Source organism: Mustela erminea, chromosome 1 (assembly GCF_009829155.1).
Source record: "Mustela erminea isolate mMusErm1 chromosome 1, mMusErm1.Pri, whole genome shotgun sequence".
NCBI lineage: Eukaryota > Metazoa > Chordata > Mammalia > Carnivora > Mustelidae > Mustela > Mustela erminea.
Genome location: NC_045614.1, coordinates 220,227,334 through 220,248,102, shown reverse-complemented (window position 1 = coordinate 220,248,102; position 20,769 = coordinate 220,227,334). Strand labels below are relative to the sequence as shown.

The 20,769-nt window shown below is 57.0% G+C and overlaps 1 protein-coding gene across 9 annotated transcripts in view; it reads right to left on the bottom strand.

Moving 5' to 3' along the window:
- Window positions 1–20,769, bottom strand: part of DIP2A (disco interacting protein 2 homolog A) — a 96,538-nt gene that overhangs the window by 21,118 nt on the left and 54,651 nt on the right. For 8 of the 9 annotated variants that reach the window (XM_032358012.1, XM_032358019.1, XM_032358036.1 and 5 more), the window contains 14 exons: window positions 19,960–20,051; window positions 16,920–17,030; window positions 15,617–15,740; window positions 15,250–15,359; window positions 14,740–14,842; window positions 13,133–13,197; window positions 12,820–12,913; window positions 12,147–12,266; window positions 10,478–10,592; window positions 9,147–9,286; window positions 7,343–7,479; window positions 6,851–6,931; window positions 6,425–6,552; window positions 3,968–4,082 (listed from right to left, as the gene is read on the bottom strand). In XM_032358012.1, the coding sequence (XP_032213903.1) occupies window positions 3,968–4,082; window positions 6,425–6,552; window positions 6,851–6,931; window positions 7,343–7,479; window positions 9,147–9,286; window positions 10,478–10,592; window positions 12,147–12,266; window positions 12,820–12,913; window positions 13,133–13,197; window positions 14,740–14,842; window positions 15,250–15,359; window positions 15,617–15,740; window positions 16,920–17,030; window positions 19,960–20,051 (1,535 nt within the window). The remainder of the gene's footprint in view (window positions 1–3,967; window positions 4,083–6,424; window positions 6,553–6,850; window positions 6,932–7,342; window positions 7,480–9,146; window positions 9,287–10,477; window positions 10,593–12,146; window positions 12,267–12,819; window positions 12,914–13,132; window positions 13,198–14,739; window positions 14,843–15,249; window positions 15,360–15,616; window positions 15,741–16,919; window positions 17,031–19,959; window positions 20,052–20,769) is intronic. The other variant, XR_004289153.1, reaches the window with a different exon arrangement.

Here is a 20,769-nt window from a genome sequence, read left to right as displayed (position 1 = left end):
CCCCCGGAGCGGAGACCAGCACAGAGGCAGCCGGACGTAGATGCTACCTTCCCGGAGGATTTCTGCCAGAAAACCCTGACTCTGATCCAATGACAATGTGCAGGGGGACTGCAGGGGACAGACAGCTGCATCAAATGATGCCCCAGGGTCATCAGAGTTCAGGCTAAAGAAGCAAAACTGGACAACTTGTTTTTGTCCACAAAGTAACCACCAGAAATCTATGACAGAGGAAGAATCTCTAGATTGAAGAAGACCTAAAGAACTTGTCCCCACCAAGTACAGTTTGTTTTTTTTTTTTAACCTCATTTTGATCCTGAATCTAACCAACAAACTAAACATTAGATAATCGGGTAAGTCTGAATAGTGACTAGATATTAATTACAACAAGACGTTGGTGTTAGGATAAAAACTCTGAACACAGCAGGTACAGAGATAACGTACCTCAGTGTAAGAAAGACAGTATTTGACAAGCACAGCCAGCACCATTCTCAAGGGTAAAAGCTGAGGACTCCTGCCCTAAGATCAGGGATGAGACAGGGACCCACTCTCACCACTGCCACTCAGCATGCAGCTGGAGGACCCCGCCACAGCAATAAGGCCAGAAAGAAGAAATAAGAGGCATCCAGACTGGAAAGGAAGAAGTAAAACCATCACTACAGATGACATGATATCACATACAGAAAACCCTCAAGACTCCACCAGGAACTGTTAGAACTGATAAATATGTTCAGTAAAACCACAGGAATTATCTGCTGTGTCTCTGAATCAGCAGGAGAAATCGAGAAAACCATTCCACTTACAAATGCACCAAGATAATAAAATAAAATAGATTTAACCAAGGAGATGAAAAACCTACACACTAAAAACTATGACACTGATGAGAGAGATTGAAGACACAAAGAAACAGACATTCCATGCTCATGGATTGAAAGAATTAATGTTTTTAAAATGTCCATTCTACCCAAAGTAATCTACAGAGTCAGTGCAATCCCTGATTCCAATGGCATTTTTCAAAAAACTAAAATAAATCCTCCTAAAATGTGTACGGAATCACAAAAAGACCCGAAGCACCCAAAGCAAACCTGAGGAACAGAGCTGGAGGTGTTCATGATTTTGAATTATGTCAGGAAGCTTTAGTAACCAAAACAGCACGGTATTAGCAAAAGAAGACACACACAGCCATGGAATACAAGAGAACCCAGGAATAACCCCAACACAGACGATCAATTAGTGTGTGACCAAGGGGGCAAGAGCGCACCACGAGGAAGGGGCAGTCTGGGGAACCGGACAGGAGAATGAAACTGGACCACCTTCTCACACCACCCGCGAAAATAAAATCAAAATTGGTTAAAGACTTGAACGTGAGACCTGAAACCACGAAACTCCAAGAAGAAGACATAGGTGGCCAGCTCCCCGACACAGGTCTTGTTGGAGATTTTATGGCTCTGACACCAAAAGCAAACATGAGCGAGACGGACGGCATCAAACAAAAAGGCTTCCGCACGGCAGAGGACGCCATCGGCAAAAGGAAAAACGACCTTCTGGATCAGAGAAGACCACTGCCAGCCCTGTCTCTGATGAGGGTTCATACCCCAAATACATAAAGAACCCACACAACTCAACGGCAAAAACAAACAATCCAACTAAAAAATGCACAGAGGATCTAAATGGGCATTTTCCCAAAGAAGACATACATGTGCTCCACAGGTACGTGGAAAGGTGCCCAACATCACCAGCTCCCTGGAAAACAAACATTTTAAAAAGTGAGACCCACCGCACACGGGTCAGTACAGCTAAAACCGACAACACGAGGAGCGGCAGGTGCCGGCGAGGCTGCGGGGGAAGGGGAGCCCCGTGCACGGCTGCTGGGCACGCCAGCCGGGGCAGCCGCTCTGGAGGGCAGCGCGGAGGGTCCTCAAAAGGCTAACAATAGAGCTGCCCTAGACCCAGCAACCGCACTGCTGGTGTCTTCCCAAAAGCACTGACTCAAAGAGATAAAGGCGTCCCTTCGCGTGTCGCAGCACCATCTCCAAGAGCCAAGACACAGAAGCGGCCCGAGCATCGCGGACTGTCGGGCGGGCGGAGGGGATGCGCACACACACAACCGAACACTCCGCAGCCACGAAGAAGGACGAGCCACTCGTGGATGTGGACGTGGACACACCCCGAGGGGAGAAGCGGAGTAAGTCGGAGAGAAACACGCCCCACGGGACGTCACTGCCCCGTGCGATGCTAACCGAGCAGACGGACACAGAGCGGTGGGGGTGGGCGTGGGCAGAACAGAGGGAGGGTCAGAGGCCACGAGCCTCCGGTCACAGAACAGAGTCTGGGGGTGCAGTGCCCGGTGACCAGAGACAAGGCTGCACTGGACACGCGGGAGCGGCTGAGACGGTAGAGCCCACAAGTCCTCCTCACGAGAACATCTGTGGTTATACACGGTGATCGTCTGCCAGACTTACCGCGGGATCACGTCACAGAGCGTACAAATCACACTGTGCACCTGAGATTAGGGTTAGACGTCAATCATCTCAATTTTAAAAAACAAGAAAATTACTAACATTAGAGATGTGATAACGGCTATTCCTTGGGAGACACTAGTGGGGAGCACTTTCTGAGGCTCGGTCGCCGGGTCTCCCGACGCGTGGGCAGCTCCACGCCCATCTCTGCCAGCTTCAGGGCCCCCCCACCAACTGGCCTGATGGAGGACACCAGAGGAAACACCCCGAGGTCTGTACACCACTGCCCCCGGCAGCTTTGTTCATCAGGCAGAAACAGGCAACCCACACGCCCGTCAGGGTGTGAACAGGTAAGCGAACCACCACCAGGCTTGGAGAGGAAGGCCCAGCCCCCACACGACATGAGCCGTCCCAAAGCCTCACGGAGGGAAGGGAGCGAGCCAGGGGCCAAACACCGTGCGAGTCCCTTTCCCGAGACCGTCTATGGCAGAAAGGGAGACGCGCCGTGCCGCCAGGCGTGTGGACACGCAGCCGACCGGGGGCTCTCGGGCTGGGCAGCACGGCGGAGGTGGGGCCACGGGAGAACATGCTGGCGCGACGGAAACACTCCGTGTCCTTGTTACCGCGCTGCGCTGGCTACCTGGGGCGTTCGGCTGTCGGCGCTCCCCGCCCGCACCCACAGATGGGCTCACTGGACATGGAAATCGCATCCCATCGAGTCAACCGAAAACCCCCACTGGACGGTCCCCGTAAGGTGTGCACACTTCACCAAACGTAAACTTTACTCCTTTCCCCCAGAGTAGTAGGCAGGACTCCCGTTCAGGGTTTAAGGAAGTAAGGGTGACATAGCACGCCCTGAGAGTGCACAGGGACAGGGGCGTGACGGGCAAGGGTGATGACGTGGTGGCCACTGCAGGACCTAAAGGTGGGTATTAGGGACTTTCTGCGTGACGCTTTGACATTTTCATAACAGGACACAGGAAACCACCACCGTGTGGTGGCGTGTAAGCTCGGTGCTCCCGGGTCCCCGGGGCCATGGCCTGGTCTGAGCCTACGTAACAGTCTCAAATGATCTCACCCCAACTGGCGGGGCAGGTATGGGGCTGCTGTTCTATGTATTCCCTGTACGGAATTACAGCTTCCCAGTGCTGTCTGTTACCCTCACCAAGCCCGGATTTCTTTGGCGCCTGCTGGGTGCAAGCGGTGCCGGCAGGGTGAGGCCGTGCCGGGTACAGGCAGCACCAGGGGGCGGCAGTGCCAGAAGGAGGCAGCACGGGGCAGGGGGGAGGTAGCACAGGGCAGGGGGGAGGCAGCACGGGGGCAGGAAGCCTGCGAATCTCAGGAGGTCGAGCCGAGATCCCGTGTCAGGCGAGCGGACACCCGGCCTGCTCGGCCCAGAGCCAGAGACGGGGTTAGACAGGCCAGGCTCTGCAGGAAGGGAATGCAGACCCTGCGCCCTCGGACTCCTGGGAACCACGCGCCCCCAGGCCGCAGCCGGCCGCCGGGCCCACCTGCAGCACACGGCTCATCCACTGGAAACTGTCCTCCTCGGAGGCGTCGGGCCGCTGCTCGGCCACCAGGACGATGCGGTCGTCGTGCAGCACCGTCACGGAGAACACAGCGATCCTGGGGGGGACGAGGACAACATGACCACCCGCAAACGACAGCAAACGGGACGCAGTCCGTTCCTCTCCCTCAAAACGGAGGGTGCGGACAGGCTAAGGCTGAAGAGACTCTAACCGTGGCCGCCGGCTGAGAACTGGAGACGCCACCTGGTCTCCTGTAGGGCGGCTGAAGTAGCTCCGATTCGCTAAGACAAAATGACTTTGGTGCAAAGCAAAACCACCAGACACGGATCTTAAAAGAAAACTTTCCTTAATTATAATGTTGATGCACGGAATACGTTTCTCCGCACGCATCTCCGTCTAGAAGGACTATCGGTCGGGATGATCAATCGGCCTGACTCCGTCGGTCCCTCGGAACACGTCGGTGTCTCTCTTTCTCTGCACTTGCGGCCTCGGCCTCTTACACTGGGAGGCGGTTCTCGCTCCTTCCCTGTCCGACCAGAACCTGGCCGCCCCCCAGGCCCCACGCACCAGCACACCTGCTGCTCCAGTTCTGGGCCATCGCGGCACACTCGTGTTCTCTTGTTCTCCTGTGGGCGGGTGTGCACACGGGCACACGCACACTTCGCCCAGCACTGAATTTCTCCTGCTTTCAGACACCTTGAATGCGTCTCAGCATCCCCAGCGAAGCTGTTCTCACAAGAAGTGTCTTTTGCTAACACAACTTCTGAAACTTACATTCCCAAGAATATTTTTATTACAACTGCACAATTAAGTAATAATTTGGAAAAATGTAAAATCTAAGTTAAAAATTCCGTTTAATAACTTAAAAACATCACTGCACTGCTGCCTTCTTGGGCTAGTCCCAGCGCTGGGGACGTTCATGCCTTCTGCTTGACCCTAGTGCTGGACCCTTCTCGAGTCCCACAAACCTGGTCTCCGGCCGCTCCGATGCCCCCCCACCGCCGTGTGCGCCCTCCCCCCGCGGCTGCTATTTCCATGCCACCTTCTCCGGTCTGCGCAACCTCCTCTCCCACCCCTGGAGGACTCCCTAACCTGACTCTCCGGCTTATCACTTCCTTCCTGCTACTTCTTCCATCTGCTGTGCCTGATGAAGAGCGAAGAACTCGTGTCGTGTGCGTTATACTATCCCCGAGACCTTCGACTCTCTATCGGCTGTGGCTCCGTTTCTCTCTTGGTTTTGTTTTTTGTTTTGTTTTGTTTTGTTTTTTAAGAGCAAGTGAGGGAGCCCAAGCAGGGGCCAGGCAGAGGGCAGAGGGAGAGAGCGTCTTAAGTAGGCTCTGTGCCCAGGGCAGAGCCCGAGGCAGGGCTCAATCTCACGACCCTGAGATCAGCACTGGAGCTGCACTCTGAAATCAAGAATCAGACGCTGAACTGGGGGGCCCCTCCCCAGGCGCCGCTGTGGCTCCAGGTCAAGGTGGTTGTGGTGGTGGGGACAAGCAGGCACCCTGCTCACCGGCAGACGCAATCACCCGTGCCCTCCCCACCGCTCACGATGACGTCACCTCGTCAGCTGCGGCTCAGGACCAGCCCGCACCTCCAGGTTCCGTCAGGTCCCGGGGGCCTCCCTACCCCACCCCAGAAACAGGCACTGGCCACCCGGGCACCCACACCAACAGCGTCCCACTTCTGCTGTGAGGGCAGGTCATGAGGTCCTGGCGGCCCCCACTCGGGCACCCACACAGGCCTGACCTGCTGGTTTCTCCTTGGTGGGCACCCCACACTCCTGTCATCCCGACCGACAAGAGGGCCAGCAGCACCCACTTGGCAGGACTCCCAAATGATTTCTCTAAGGAATATTCAAAGGCAGGGCCTGGCCAGGCTCACAGGTACCCTGGTTTGAGTAATAAAAGCACCCCTTTGAGAAGAAAATAATTTAAAAATGCAGCCAGCTGAGTGGGCCAGCTAGGACAAAGAGCTCGGGGCTGAACAGAGCCAGACACGGCTTCCCTCATGGCCCCCCGGCTGCCTGGGCTCAGAAAGGGTTCGCCTGACACCCTCGGGACCGTCAAGAGCGGCCCCACCCAGGGGCGAGGCGGGGCCCTCCTCGGTCTCGCTAACCCTCAGCAGAGAAGAGAACTGACGTTTGTGATTCAGAGAAACTGGCCCTCGGCTGCTCCAGTCTGAGTGTGTGAGGTTCTAGGGTGCTAAAGCAGGTGCTCCTTGGGCCCCGTCCTCTTAAAGACCCACAGGAGCCCTGTGGGCAGGGAGGACACTAACGGGCTCTGGCTGCAAATATCGTCCTTTTTCCTGGGCAGGTTTTCTGATGAACAGGAGTTCCTAGGTTTTGTGTACTCGAGTCACTGGACCTTGCTGCTACTGCAGACGGACTCTCAGACTTCAAGCGGAGGAGGAGGGTTCTAGAGGCCCGCAGCGCATCACCTGCCTCTGTAGACAAACTTCATGGGCTCCACGGCCAGCGCAGTGGCCACGATGTCATCTGCATTGTGTCTGCGAATTCCAACCACCATCAGCCCATCCAGCTTGCCCACAACAAAGACCAGGTTATCCTAGAAGCAAGGACACAGGTCAGGCCTCGGGACACGCAGGCAGGCCCTGGGGGTCAGGTAGCTGATAGCTGCTGCAGGCAGCGGACAGCACACAGAAAGCCAGGAACACGCAGACGGGGTCCTGCATCCCGGTGGGCGGGGCTGGAGACAAGGGGACGTGCGGGGGGGTGCTGTCCTATGAACTGTGGGACATGGGGAGCTTCCCTGGCCCCTAGATCGGCGCTGGATACCAGCGCACCCCTCCATGGAGCTGTGGGCGTGTCCGGAGGCCCAGGTCGTGGCAGCAGGACGCACTCACCGGCCCGATGAAGCCCAGCAGCCCCGTCCTGGTGAAAGGCCTGTCAGACACGGGCGCGCCTCCTGCCGTGACCGGGATGGTCTGCCAGAGCAAAGGGTGGGACGTTAGGCTGTGCTCGACGGACAATGGACCAACCGGCCAGGTGGCCAGGGTGCGGCTTCCCCAGATGAGGCTGCCGCCCACGGATCCCTGGTGGGGAACAGGCCACCCCAAGGCCAGAGGCTCTGTCAGTAGATGACACGCTCCTCAGACTCCCGCACCCAGCATGGTCCGGGTTCCTCCTGCGACCCCTTCTCTGCAACCCCTTGTCTCCCTGGGCCCAGCACCTGGCTCTGAGGAGCAGGCACTCGCCAGACTCTTGGCGCACATGGAGCGTGGGCTTCCCGGGCCGGCCTCGGCCCCATCAGGCTGGAGACCCGCTGCGCCCTGCCCGCTGCCCTCCGTGGACGCTCTGGAATTCACCTGCACAGAAAGGGCAGGAGACGTACAAACCTCAAAGACGCTCTTAGTGATGCCCAGCAGTCCGTAGTAGGCGGTGCCGGTGGCGCTGGAGCTGACGCATATCTCCCCGATCTCGTCAGTCTTGCAGAGGTGAGGGGCACCTTCCACCTTCACAACACACACGTCAGCTGAACAGAGAGAAACCCTCGGAGTCATCGACGAGAGCTCCACGGGAACGCGCTCACTCGGAGACCTACTCGCGCTCCACGTGCGGTTACGGAAACAAAGATCCCACGCACAGGGCGCTCTGACAACACGCTCGAGCAGCTGTGCGGCCTTCGGCTTCCTACACGGTATGGAACCGACTCGCGATGCCTCCTGCACGTACAAAGCCCGGGCTGATGGGGCACCCGCTCTCTCAGGGAAGATTCCGTGCCCCCTCCTTGTGTCACCACCCCGAACCCACGGGCGATGCTGGCTGACCCGTCCCATGCCGTAGCCCCATGCAGCCTGTAGCCTTGGTGTGGCCCATCCCATAGCCCAGGCACGCCCTGGTCAGCTGTCATTAAGCAGCTCCCCACTGACAACCCCGCCTGCTGCCCATCCTGGGCACAGGAGACCCGCCTGTCAAGTCAGTGCAGTTCCGGGCCACCCACGCCACAGAGCAGGCACCCAAACTGGCCTCCAACCCAACACGCAGGGGTCCATTAAAGGAAACGAATTAAGCATCCTCTGGTCCCCGGGCACGGCCCCTTCCCCCAAGGATGGTAATTAGCAAGAGAGAAAGGGGCAAAGGGGTGCTCATTCCCATTTCCTTCCGCCCACAAATCAGACCACAGAGCACAGAGGCCCTGCTGGAGGAGGAGGCTGGTGGGCACAGACACTCCCACAGCGCGCACTCACCGCAGAGACCCTGATCTAATTCACAGCGGGGCGAACGCAGTGAAAGCCTGGGTCTCTGCAAAACCCAAGAGACCGTCAGCCTCAACAAGTCAGTCAGCGCTGCAAGGATCAAACTAACAGGTGCCGACCTGGGGAGCAGGTGAGCACAGACACACACCCACGCACATGCTCGCACACTCTGGGGGAGCGCTGTGCACGCACCACACACACACACATGCACTCACACACACGCGCGCGCACACACGCACACGCACGCTCGCACTCGGGACCACGGTGCACACACGCGCACACCGGGCGGGTCAGGACAGCTGCCCACGGATCTCGGGAGGGCCCGTGTGGCGAGGAGGAAGCCGAGCAGCTGTGAGGCCCCACAGTGAGGGCGCCGGAGGGCGGCAGCAGAGAGTGTCCCCCACTCCCGGCTGTCCCGGGGCCTCCTGCGCCAGGCTGCGGGCTCCCTGTGCGGGTTCCGCTGGGGAACCACAGCAGCGCTCCGTCGGCCTCTCTGCGGGGCCGGCGTTCAGGCCCGGGGGCTCTGCGGGCAGGAGGCTGCGCACAGGAACTGCTGCGCCCTGCGGAGCGCCGCTCCTGACCGACACGTCCCGGTCGCCTGCCGCGGGCGGGAGCCGGGCGTCGGGCTGTCTGAAGACACCGGGTGCTGTGAGCTGCCCGGCGCCTCCACGATGCCCGCCCCGGACAGGCAGTCATGCTCGGGTCCCCAGACACCAGAGAGCCGCACGCCCCTCGTGCTGTTGCTCAACCTGAGCTCCAGTACAAAGGCAGGCAAAAACCGGAAAACACATCACTATAAACTGAAACCCCAGTTCACATGGGAAAACCCTGCTAGGAAGACCTTTGTTCGTGGCACCCCAAGAGCACTCCCACGGTCTGCACACTCAGGCCTCCGGGAGCGTCAAGCAGCGGTGGGATCCGACACCGCCAGCTTGTCCCTCACCTCCCGGCAGCGCCTGACCGACGTCCTGAACGGTAAGAACGGACAACTTTTCTTCAGCATCAACTCTGATCACACCGAAGCTGAGACCGTTCATCGACAGGACGGCTCTTCTCGGGGGAGGTCCGCCCAGCTCTGGCGGCCTGGAAAACAAAAGCAGACACGCTGACGAGGGGACAGTGCAGGGGGCAGGATCCGTGCCCAGCTTGCCTGCAGGACCACACACGGCTGGCTGCGGGGACTGGCTGCCCGAGGGTGCCACAGCATCTCCGCCCTGCCCGCCGCTCTGCACGGGGGCCTGCACTGTCCTCCCACCCGGGGGCCTCGGGTGGGCCTGTGGCCACAGTCTAAGGGACGCTCTGTGACTTCCCCAGAGAGGTCCTAAGGCTGACTGAGCTTCCACCTGGCTTGGCTGAGACACTTGTCGGGAGCCCTGGGCAGCAGCAGGACAGGTACCACGGAAGCCCGGAGCAGCCCCCAACACGCCCAGTCCAGAGACCAGAGGCTGGAAGCCAGACTGCCCAGCGCAGCCCTTCCCAAAGCCCTGACGCAGGAAGCAGAAGTGCAGCGGCTGATGCCACCAAGCGTAGGAGTGACGTGTCCCATGGCCAGAAAGCACCACAGAACAGAGGAATGAGGAACACCTTACGGTCTGTGAAGCATAAAGAAGTCCTTTCTCTGATAAGTTATTAAAATTTTCGGATTATTTAATACTTGTACATATGAAAGCGCAGACTATTGATGATACACTAATATAACACAAGACCACAATCACCACTGGTTTATCTAACAACTGGCCAGAGGGCAGAAAACCACCGCACAGACACACTCAACTGTGAGCACAGCACCCTCCTCCCAGGACAGCCCCCAGAGGCCGCTGCGGACAGGAGCCCTAGGGCAGGCGAGAGGCGACCCAGGAAGGGACAGGTGGTCTGCTAGGAGCAGGAAGGACCAGAGCCTGCCAGCTCTGAGGTCTCCCAATCCCACCGTCCAGGCTGAGATGGGGGAGCACAGCCCCCACCTGCTGCCGGGCCCCCTCGGGCAGGGAAGAGCTCTGGGCTGTCACGCCCACGAAGCCCTCGGAGGGAAATCAGCCCAGAGACCACAGCCCGGGCAGCCGCCACCCCCCACGTCGCGGCACGGATCCAGGCTGGCGGGAGACACGCGGCCAGCACAGGGCGAGGGGCCTGGTGCTCGGGGCTGCCCCCCACCACACGCACGCGCCTGGGACACTGGCACATTGCTCCATGCGGTCCGCTGCTCCGAGAAAGGCAGCCACGCTCGGCAGCGCGGGACAGCAGCTGCGTGGGCGGATGCAGAGGTGGCCGCCTTACCTGCGGATGGCCACCGTCAGCGCCTCCGGGGAGCCGGCGCAAGGACAGATGACCTCGGGCCGCAGCCCTCTGGACTGGAAGACATTGAGGAACGCGTCACAGGAGGATATGGACCCTGCGAGAGACAGAGGGAGCCGTGGGGTAACTGGACGGCTGGCAGGGAGGGGCCAACCGCCCATGAGCTCCAGCGCGTCGTGACATCAGGAGTCTCGAGGGGGCGGAGGGCGGGGGGCGGGGGGCGGCTTCCAAGGAAAACATGAGGCGTCTGGAAACCACCAGCAGGTAAAGTGGGACACTTCCGGGGCAGACACCCCGCGCGGTGTCTGAGTGCAGACTCACAGCCTGCCCCGGCCTCGCCGCAGCTCCTCACAGCTCTGCTGAGTGGGAGGTGACCAAGGAGCGATTCTGGGGCGAGCCCCCTCACGGCGAGGCCCAGGTGCACGAGAGCGCCTGCTGCCGGAGGGCCTCGGGGCGCGGATTGGCCAAGTAACCCCACAGGGCAGCCCACGCATGGTCCCCAGGCTGCCCCCGCTTCTCCCCTACTCGCCCCGGCCGGTCTGAGGCGTTGCGGATATGGAAGCCCAGCTCCCCAGCAGGAGGGCTGCCGCCGGCTCGGGGCTGCACCCCTCGGGACCCCAGGGCTGAACCCCACCCCTCAGGCACCTGCCACAGCGAGGCTCGAAGGAAAGGAGGGTGCTGTGTGCGGCTCTCGCTGGGCACTGGCAGACGGCAGAGAGCACACAAGACCAGCCACTGGTTCAGTACCACAGGGAACCAGACGGCGCGTGGAGGGGCAGGATCTAAGGTCTGTGGGGACGGGGTCCGGGGAGGGCTCCGCGGTGGGAGAGCCTGGCCACCAGGAAAGGAGCTGCTGGGGGTGCGGCAGGACGGAGGACACGCGGGGGTGTGGTGCAAGGCCCGGGCACGTGGCTGGGTTCAGGCGGGTGTGGGGCTGCAGAGCACCCAGCCCTGGGCGTCTCAGGTGAAGGATGGAGGGGCCCTGCTGGGGACGGGTAGAGGAGTGAGATGGCAGGGTGCCCTCCTGAGCAGTGGGGACCCAGGGGCGCAGGGAGGTCGGGGCCCTCCTCACAGGGAACTAGAGCAAAGGCCAGCCTCTGGGCCGGGGAGCTTTAGTGCAAACCCTGCAAGACTGCTGTGAACCCAACGAGAAAACCCACCTACCCAGTCAAGGGCTTTGTGCTGCACAGAAACCCCCCCAAAGGTCCACCAGGCCTCCCCAAGGAACCACGCGTGGAAGGCCGTGGACAGCACCAATGAGCAGCCTCGCTCAGCCCCTGCAGAGCCCAGGGTGCTCAGGGGCGCGACAGGGGAAATCCCAGCAGGAGGTCAGGGCCAAGGACTGGGGGCCGGAACAGGTGCCTGGTCCATGTCTAAATTCCAGTAATTTCTTAATGTATCTTCTGTCCACGGTGTTAAAATTGCTTTTAAAAGCAGCGCCTTCATAAACAAGCACGAGATACACCAACGGGTCCCCCCGGGAGGGCGTGCAGCACGGCCCACGGCCCACAGCCCACGGCAGGCCTGTTATGGCTGCAACACCGCAGCGCTGTTCCTCGGCGTGCCATACTTGACCCCCTTCCCTCCCACGCCAGGCCTGCTGGGGAGGCCACGGCCACGGCCAAGGCCACGCTCAGCCGGGCTTACTCACACGGGTTGGCGCCGTCGGCCACGATCAACATGCGCAGGGAGCTGAGGCTGATGTCCCTCTGGCCTCGCTGAGCCAGGAGAGACCAGTGCATGTCGCGGGACTTCACCAGTGCGGCGCGGGCTGCGGAGGGGAGCATGGAAGTGCCCTGAGTCACAGGAAAGCGGCACCCTGGCCCCTCACAGACCCACCCGAATCAACACAGGTCCCCGGGACAAGCATGCGTGAGGACAGACCCACGGCCCAGCCTCGGGGCTCACCAAGGGGTCCCCCAGCCCCACTGGAGCAGAGCCCAAGGGACAAGGAAGCCCTGTGGTGACCCAGGTGGGGGCAGGCCAGTGGCCCTCTGTCTACACTGCTTCCTTAGAATCGAGAGCTCTGCCACCGGTGAAAACCATCTCCACGACTAAGAACCAGGAGTACTGGTGTGACTGGAGAGAGTTTAAGAGAACAAAAAGAGTGGCCGATGGTGTCTGCAGAAGAGGGCCGTCAGGGGCCATGCGCCCAGGCCACACAGAGTCCATCACTGAGGGGGTGGCATGGCGCACGCGGGCAGGGGGGGCGCCACAGCCGGTCCCCGCCGGTCGGCGAGCCGGCTTCACTGCTTTTTCCATCACCAAGGGAGACAACAGAAGGACTTGCTGCGCGAAGGAGGGGTCGGCGTCTCTCCCGTTACCTTTATACGAACACACTTTCTGGATCCAGGACAGAGGGTTCACCTTCATGAGCGCGTACGGGACGCTGACGACGTGCATCCTGTTCAGCACGCTCTGCGGGAGAGACGGGCGCTCGGGGGCGGGCCTCACTATGGGGCAGCAGAGGCTGCACCGCGCCCGAGGGGCACAGAGAGCAGCGCGGCCTGCTCTTGCTGACCCTTCAGATAAGGGCTAACTGCACCACCTAAAAGTAGGGTTTGGTGGCATCTCTTGGTACGAGACCTCAGGGTCCCTCGAGTCCAACCACTAGACCACAGGGCAAAGGACACTCACTGTTAACACTCCGTGCCACAGCCCAGCATCCCGCTTGAAATCCAGCACATTCGTTAGTGTCTCGGCTGCGAGGGACAAAATGGTGAAACCACTTGTGACCGTCTTCACAAGTCACGCGCATTGTTAAAGAAACCGTGAGAGGAAGACAAGATTGGCACAAGAACTCTAGGAAATGCACAGCCTCTGAAAATACCAGGCGCCAGTCAACCAATCGTCTTGGTTATTGATTCAAATGACCAGAAAGACTCAGAAGCAGGTGACACAATTTTGGATGAAAACAGCTCTGCTGGGGCGCCTGGATGGCTCGGTCCGTTAAGCGGCTCACGATCTCCAGGCCCCGGGGTCAGGTCCTGCATCGCTCCCTGCTCGGCGGGGAGTCTGCTTTCTCCCTCTCCCTCTGCTCCTCCCCCTGCTCACACTCGCTCTCTCCCGCCCCCGCTCAAATAAGTAAGAATCCTTAAACATCTTGGGAAAAACCCCACAGAGCTACGCTGATCACTGGTCTGAAACTACAAGGAGTAGCACGTGCTCGAGCAGCCCCTCGAGGTTCCCCCAGCACAGTGAGGTCAGGGGTGAGGACACTAAGGCCACCACCCCGTGTCTCTGGGAAATGTCACAGGCTGCTCGTGCTGCTTCCCCTCAGAAAGCTGATCCTTCTCTGTGGTCTCCTCCAGGAAGGACGGATGCGGGAGCAGGTGGTGACGGGGGCTGCCCACACAGCCCGGCGCTTGGGGGGCCTGGTTCCGGGCCCCCCGGCCGATGCTTGGCAACCCCAAGGGGCACCCACAGCAAGGACACCAACGGTGAACACAAGGCCACCAGGAAAGGCGCCTGCTCCCCGAGGAAGAGTCCGTCCCTACGCTCCCTCCGTTAGCTAAAGCGCCCCAATGATCCTGGATACATCCAAGTCCAGAAAAGGAAAACCACGTGACTAACAGATCCAGTTTTCAAAAAATTATTCAGGCCCTTGAATATACCTAAAATCATTCTCCAAATCTCCACTGAAGGCTTCAGTGACCCCTGACTTGCGTTTTTATTCTCCTCTTAAACACCGTAGTTTAGTTATTTAAACAAACCATTCGACTTACTTCGTAGTTTTATTCAACCCCAGCATTGTTACAGTAGGGAAACTACCATATACGTTTTTATAGTTCTTTAAAAATAACAGTTCTCGAAGTTAAATACCCAATATTTAACAGTCAGTGGGGGATGGTGCTACCTACGTGCCACCAACAGAAAACCTCTAACTTTCAAGATTCCATTTGTGTATCTGCAAGCACGACAGTTCACGTCGAAACCACAGTCACAGAAAACTGCTATACAAAAGCGGGTCTGTTAAGATGGTTTTCCATTTTTTTGTGCAGAACACACCTCCCCGGAGCTACGTCCCGGACAGAACCAGCCCACCAGGCACAGTGGTAGATGACTCTCACCCACCATCAATACACACGAACGTCCTGGAAGGAACCCAAGTGGGGCTGCCTGGGTGACCCGGCCCCTCGCACCCAGCACAAGCAGACGGCCCTAAGCACGCCAGCCTGGGCCCCAGCTGGGCGAGAAGGCTGCACCGGCGCTCAGCCAGTCCCCAGGGGCCCGCACGCCCTTACCTTCTGAGTAGCCGCAAGCCTGCGTCAGAGCCTGGCAGTGGGCCAGCAGGCACGCGTGGGTCACCGTGACCCCCACCGTGCTGCCTTCTTTGCTGGTTTTGTACTGAAAGATTTCAAGAAAAAAAAAAATCCATTACGGATGGTTCTGGAGGCTGACGGAAGTTACCAAGACGCGGTCCGTCCTTCACTAACCACCGTCACACGGAAGCACACGTTACGCCGTGACTCTTGGGGTGACACCCGCAGAGGAAGCTGGGGCACCCCTGCGGTAAGCACCCGGGCACAACAGTGCGCGCAGGCTCCCCATGACTGCCGACGCCCCCGGGGCGGGCGGCGAGGGACAATCAAGTAGGGGTAAGACCACACCTGCATGAGCTCCCCTACGACCCTGGCTGTCTCCGGGGTGAAGGTCAAACAGAAGGCTAAGTTCCGGCCTGCACTCCGACCAGAAGCAAGAGCTGAGCCCGTGGGGGCCGCTTCCCCGTGCTCTGGGTCAGACGAGGCCATTACCTCGATGTAGGCGGTCCCAGCCCGGGCGTCCTGTGCCTGTGGCTGCCAGTCTTTAGGGGGCTTGGTCAGGTGCTTCCCGTCGATCACCAGCCAGGAGAGCGGGGGCCATCCTGCGAGGGGGCAGACAGGGCCCCGGCCCAGCACAGTGCTCAGCGGCCTCAGGGCCCGGCCACCCACCTCACAGCCACCGGCTCCTGCCACCCGGGGAACACGCGTCTCCGTCCCGCTCCCCTTGTCCTGCTGGAGCTTCGGTTCAGTCGGTGCCTCTGGCCTCTGAACCGCGGGGCTGGGCAGCAGGACGCACACCCACCCAGGAGGACCTCGCTCCCGCTGGAGACCGCTCCCCTCAGGGCCCCCAGGCGCCTACCTCTGAACGTAGCCACCTCTCCGGTCTGGGCCTTGGGCAGGCCTTTCTGACAGGCGTCCGTGGTCAGGGCCAGGGTGACGCCGCAGCTGCCCAGCAGGAAGCCCACCTGCTGGCTGCCAGCGTCCTGTAGAAGCACGGCGAGGTGCTCACGGGCGGCCCCGGGGCCCGGCCCCGCTCAGGCCCTCACACGAGAGCCGGGCCCTCCACCTTGACTCACCCTCACCAGCTGCTACAACGGACCCTATACGGGCAGAGACTGTATTTTCGTGAAAATAAAATAGAAAGTTCTGGATAATGGGCTAATGCCTCAGTGTTCTCTTGCAAATGACATTTAGTGGCATTTGAATCAACTACAAAAATTACAGCATGGAAATTTCCACTTGAGTCACGTTTAAAATTTACAGATAAATTGGGGGGGGGGGCAACCTTAAACACAGTGACTTATTTCCCACAAAAAATGCACATTTCCTTCCAGTCAACACTTCTTTTATACACGTCCCTCAGTAACGTTTTATCACTTTCTTCCTTCAAGTTTGACAAATCTCTGGCTTTTTCTGAATAATCTCTGTATTCAAACATCTATTCATCATATATTATCCTCTGGGAGGCACTGGTTTTATTTCAAACTTCACTTTTGGGATTCTCGGGTATTTGCTGCTGGAAATACTCTCTTTAACTACCTGAACACTGATAGGGTAGAAAACTCTATTTTCTAAAACACACGCCTTGTCTACTCCTAAAATAATTATCTTTTTTAGTAATCAGATTACCAACATCTATACTTGAAACGTAACAGCTCCCTACAATATTAGCGAGTCCCCGCATTAATCATGGGTCAGTAACAAGAACCGCTTGTGCAGACAGAAAAGCAAGCAAATTCTCATCTTGCATATTCACAACTGTCCCTGAGAAGGAGCTCCAGTATGTCACATTGTGATTTTCTCACTCCCAGGACATGGAAATTATTATTGATAAGAGTCTGGCTTTGAGAGGCAACTTAACAAAATCCGGTCCAATCGTTAGCTCTAGCCATCCGAGGAGAAAAGGTGCACCCTCTGTTCTGGAAAGTTCACAGAGGTGACGTAACAGCTCCATCCACAGCTTCTGAAGCCCCTCCCACAGCAAGACACTCGTCTGTGGAGCTCAGCCCACTGCCCCCCGACTGGCCTGCCTGCAGCCCTCTCCTCACTCGGAACAGCACCCAGCTGCCAGGAAGGCGGCCTGAGACGCGGTGAGTCTACGCTCAGCTTCCGAAGAGGACCTCACAGGACCAGAGCCCCATGGGCCCCAGCGAGTTAACTACCTTTCTTGTTAACGGCACTTCTATGGGAACGGGAACCAGCTCTGCCAGGAGACACCCATAGAACGCCACCATGAACATCACGGGGTCGCTGTTCGGAAACACCAGGGCCACCTGCACCAGCATGAAGGAAAACCATGAAACCCACTCGCGAACGATGCAGTCATCTCAAAGCTTAGAACCCCTGCTGATTAGACGGAATTTGGACATTTTAGACCATCTTATAGCTTTTCCAATTTAGTTCAGAAAATGTAATTTGGGGGGTTAATTCTTGGTTCTTAAATTTCCTCAACCATGTAACTTTTCATAAATAGTTTTCGGGTTGAGGTCTCTGTTCTAGAACCCACCAAATAATTTAGAGTGTTTGCCCCTCACGGCAGTCCAGCACGAGTCTGGTGTGGGAAGGAGACCCGGCTCCGCGCCTGCCGCCTGTCTGGGACACACCACCCACACCCGTCAGCCCAGGCGGAAACACCCACAGCAGCAGGAAGAGTGGGCACAGAACCAGATCATACCCAGAATATCTTCCAGAAGGTAAAATCCTAACACCAATATTTTTGTCGAACAGATCTTCACTCAAGACCTCAGTGTGCTGACGGGGAAGTGGAGGACCCCGGACCCCTCGGCCGAGACCCCCCACTGCTGACCCTCCCGCAGAGCCCCCAGCTCGCCTCCCTGGCCCTGTGCTGCCCCTGTTTAAGTTACATGCTCTGTCTCATTCATCTTACACTTTTGTTTTTATCAAACACACTTTAAAAACACGTACTTTAAGATAAACCGTAAGTACTGATAAAGACAACACCCCAAGCTCAGCCACCCTTCCTCATTCCCCAAGGCAACCTCTTCAAAATATCTTACATCTTCCTTTCCCATGTGCTCTCCAGAGTTTTAAAAGTAATGCTTCCACTGCTCTATTCTTCGTATCGATCTGATTTCCTACTGTTGTAGACGGACGGCCTGCCCCCGGCATTGCTGCCTTTCTCGACCGTTTCTTACAAACTGGACAAAATTAAAAGCTATTTATGGAACAAGATTTTTATGAGCCCCAAATACTGTGATAGGTGTGCCCAAAACCGTAAGTGACAAGTCAGGATGGCAGATGTTAACACTGGGCCCTTGAGAGCACAAACAACGGCTACTAAGAACTACTTGATGGCTAACCCTATACTCTCTCCTGGAGGTCCGGAAATCCAGTTCCTAACAAGTTAATCTGTTGAAAAGGGCAAAGCTCTCCTTTCAAAGTTGGTATTAGTGATTGCACCAGAACTGTGACCCACAGCTTTGAGACTAGACGTTGGGCGTAGAAACACTGCTAGAGAATCTGTTCCCAGCGCTCGTGTCCGTCCACTTTTACAAGCGCCGTTTACTCCAGGACGATGAACTGAACACCCACACCCCATCTAGCTCAGTCACTGTGATTCCTGTCAACCTCCCCTAATGAACCCAACTACGGGACTCACTCTGGAGTCCAGGAGAGTATCTGGAAGTCTCTGTCCTAGCAGGAATCTTTAAGAAAAATAAATCAGTGATTCTTAGAGTCATTTAAAGCACAACAGAAAGCAGGAACTCTCACAGGCTGGGTCTAAAGCACGATGCGATCAAGCCCCATTCTCGGGCCGTTCTCACTTTCACCGCCAAGCTCCTGTCTGCTGCCGGTACCGGCTACCGCCCCCTCTACTTGCTTGGCTTTCCACATATCCGCCGCCAATCTGCTCTAAAATGCTCCGCCGGCTGTACAAGACCTTCCGAAGGTATCTGCTGAGTAACCAACCAGTCAGGCCGGCCTAAGTCTCACCAGATGCCCAGCGGTGTACCCCGGCCTCGGCCCTCTGTCCCCCCCAGCTGCCCTGTGCTGTGGCTCGCTCTGCCCCTCCCCCCCAGAAGCTGGGGGCCCCTTTCTGCACGGGGGTCCTGCTCCGTGGGGCGCCCTCGCTCGCCGGCTCAGGGTGCTGACGGGCGCTGCTGCCTCGGTTAAAATCCTCTTCTCCGGCCTCTCCCCAGGAACCCCTACCAGCTGAACGCCGGACCTTCTTGACCAAGGCTCCGGCCTGCACCCTCTGTCCTGTCCATCTCTTAGCCTCCCCACAAGCGTCTCGTCTTGATTTACAGGGCAGTGTTTTAGTTTTCCAGGGATTTAAAAGATCCTCTTCTGCGTGTGACTTTCCTCCACATTGTCTCCTCCTCCTCTGCCCCTCCCACCACCTTCCACTTTCCTTGTTTTTCTTTTCTTTGCTTGTTTGTTGTTTTCTTTCACGTTCTTCAAACGTCCTTGGTGCGTGGTTCTTTCTAAAACGTGGACCCTCGGGCAGCTGCCCGAAACACGCAGTTTCACTGTGGGGTGATCTGACCGCAGCAGCCGTCTCACTACGGGGTCTCCCTGCTGAGGGTCCTGCCCTGCACCTGGGACATTCCTCCCGTCTGGGTCAGTTCACCCAGGGCCGTGCTCAGGAGCAGAACCTCCTATGATGACGGGAATGTTCTATCTCCGAGCTAACAGATGGGGTAGGAATCAGCCACATGCGGTTCACGAGTCCTCGAAACACGGCTTGGGTGACTGAGGAACTAAATTCTTTATTTAATCGTGGTTAATTTAAATGGCCCCACGTGGGTGATGCCACAATGCCGGGCAATGTAGCAGCACACGGAACAAATAAGCCTCTAGCCCCCGTCATGTTCTACCTGAGCGTGAGGTCACGGGGGCTGCCTGGCCCCAGGGATGAGAGGAAGAGGGAATTTCCAAGTAAGATCAACATTTTCTCCTAAAACCTACGCTTTGAGGACCTACTATTTATCAATATTATTTCTACGAAGAGGAACTGATATGAACTCAGAGGAGAGACGTTGAGGAGTCCGTGAAGCAAGGAAAGAACCATCGTGTGCGTCATCACAGACTTTGTCCGTGCTTAGCAGGATTCTGTGCTGACTTTGAATCCCGTGCATTAATGCTGTAAGTCGAACCAACTGACAGAAAACTGATTTCAATGAGACATATTTTTAGAGTTTGTTTTTGCTCACTCCAATAACTTATATTCTAGTTACTTACTCTGTCTCCGGGTTTAAGTAGTGGTTCATTCTTACTAGTCAGTTTATTAAGTAGAGTATAAGCTAGTTTTAAACTCCGACTCCAAAGTTTGCCTAAAATAAAATAAAAATACTAAGCAATGTAAAATTAAAGAAACTAATAATTAACATTTTAACGTAGCATTCACAATACCCCATAATGTACCATCACTCTATTATTGGAAATTCAGGTACGTTTCCAACTGATAACTATTTTGCACAATGCTGTAATGAACATCATAGTTTTCTCTTAAAATTAACTTATAGATTTATTTTTAATACAAAAATAGAAGAGGAATTTATTACACGATATTTAGAACATAGAAAACAGATAAAGTCAGCATTCTTTCAGTTATGTATATACACACACATGCACACATGCACGTACGTGAAGTTTTCAAGAATCTGGAGCAAACTTCACTTCGCTTTTTTCAGGCAACACTTCATTTTGAATGCATTCTCATGGCATCAAACATCTCTCACTACATCCCTTATTATGAGTGGCGCAGAATTCATTTAACCTTTATAACTCGTAAGTGGGTCCTTTGTCCGTCTCCAGTGTTCACCCAAGGGAATACCATCCAGAGCCGCCGGCCCTCCAGGACGCAGCCCCCAGCCCCGGCAGGTTCTGCCCAGCACACGCCCCCTCCGGCCCGCGGTCTCAGGGGCAGAGCCCAGCCGCCGACTCGCAACAAAGGACAGTGTCTCCGAGGAAGGCAGAGATGAACAAAGGGAGGGAAGGAAGACTAAAGGCTTCTGGGGGCGGAGAACGAGGTGGGGCGGCCACGGGGTC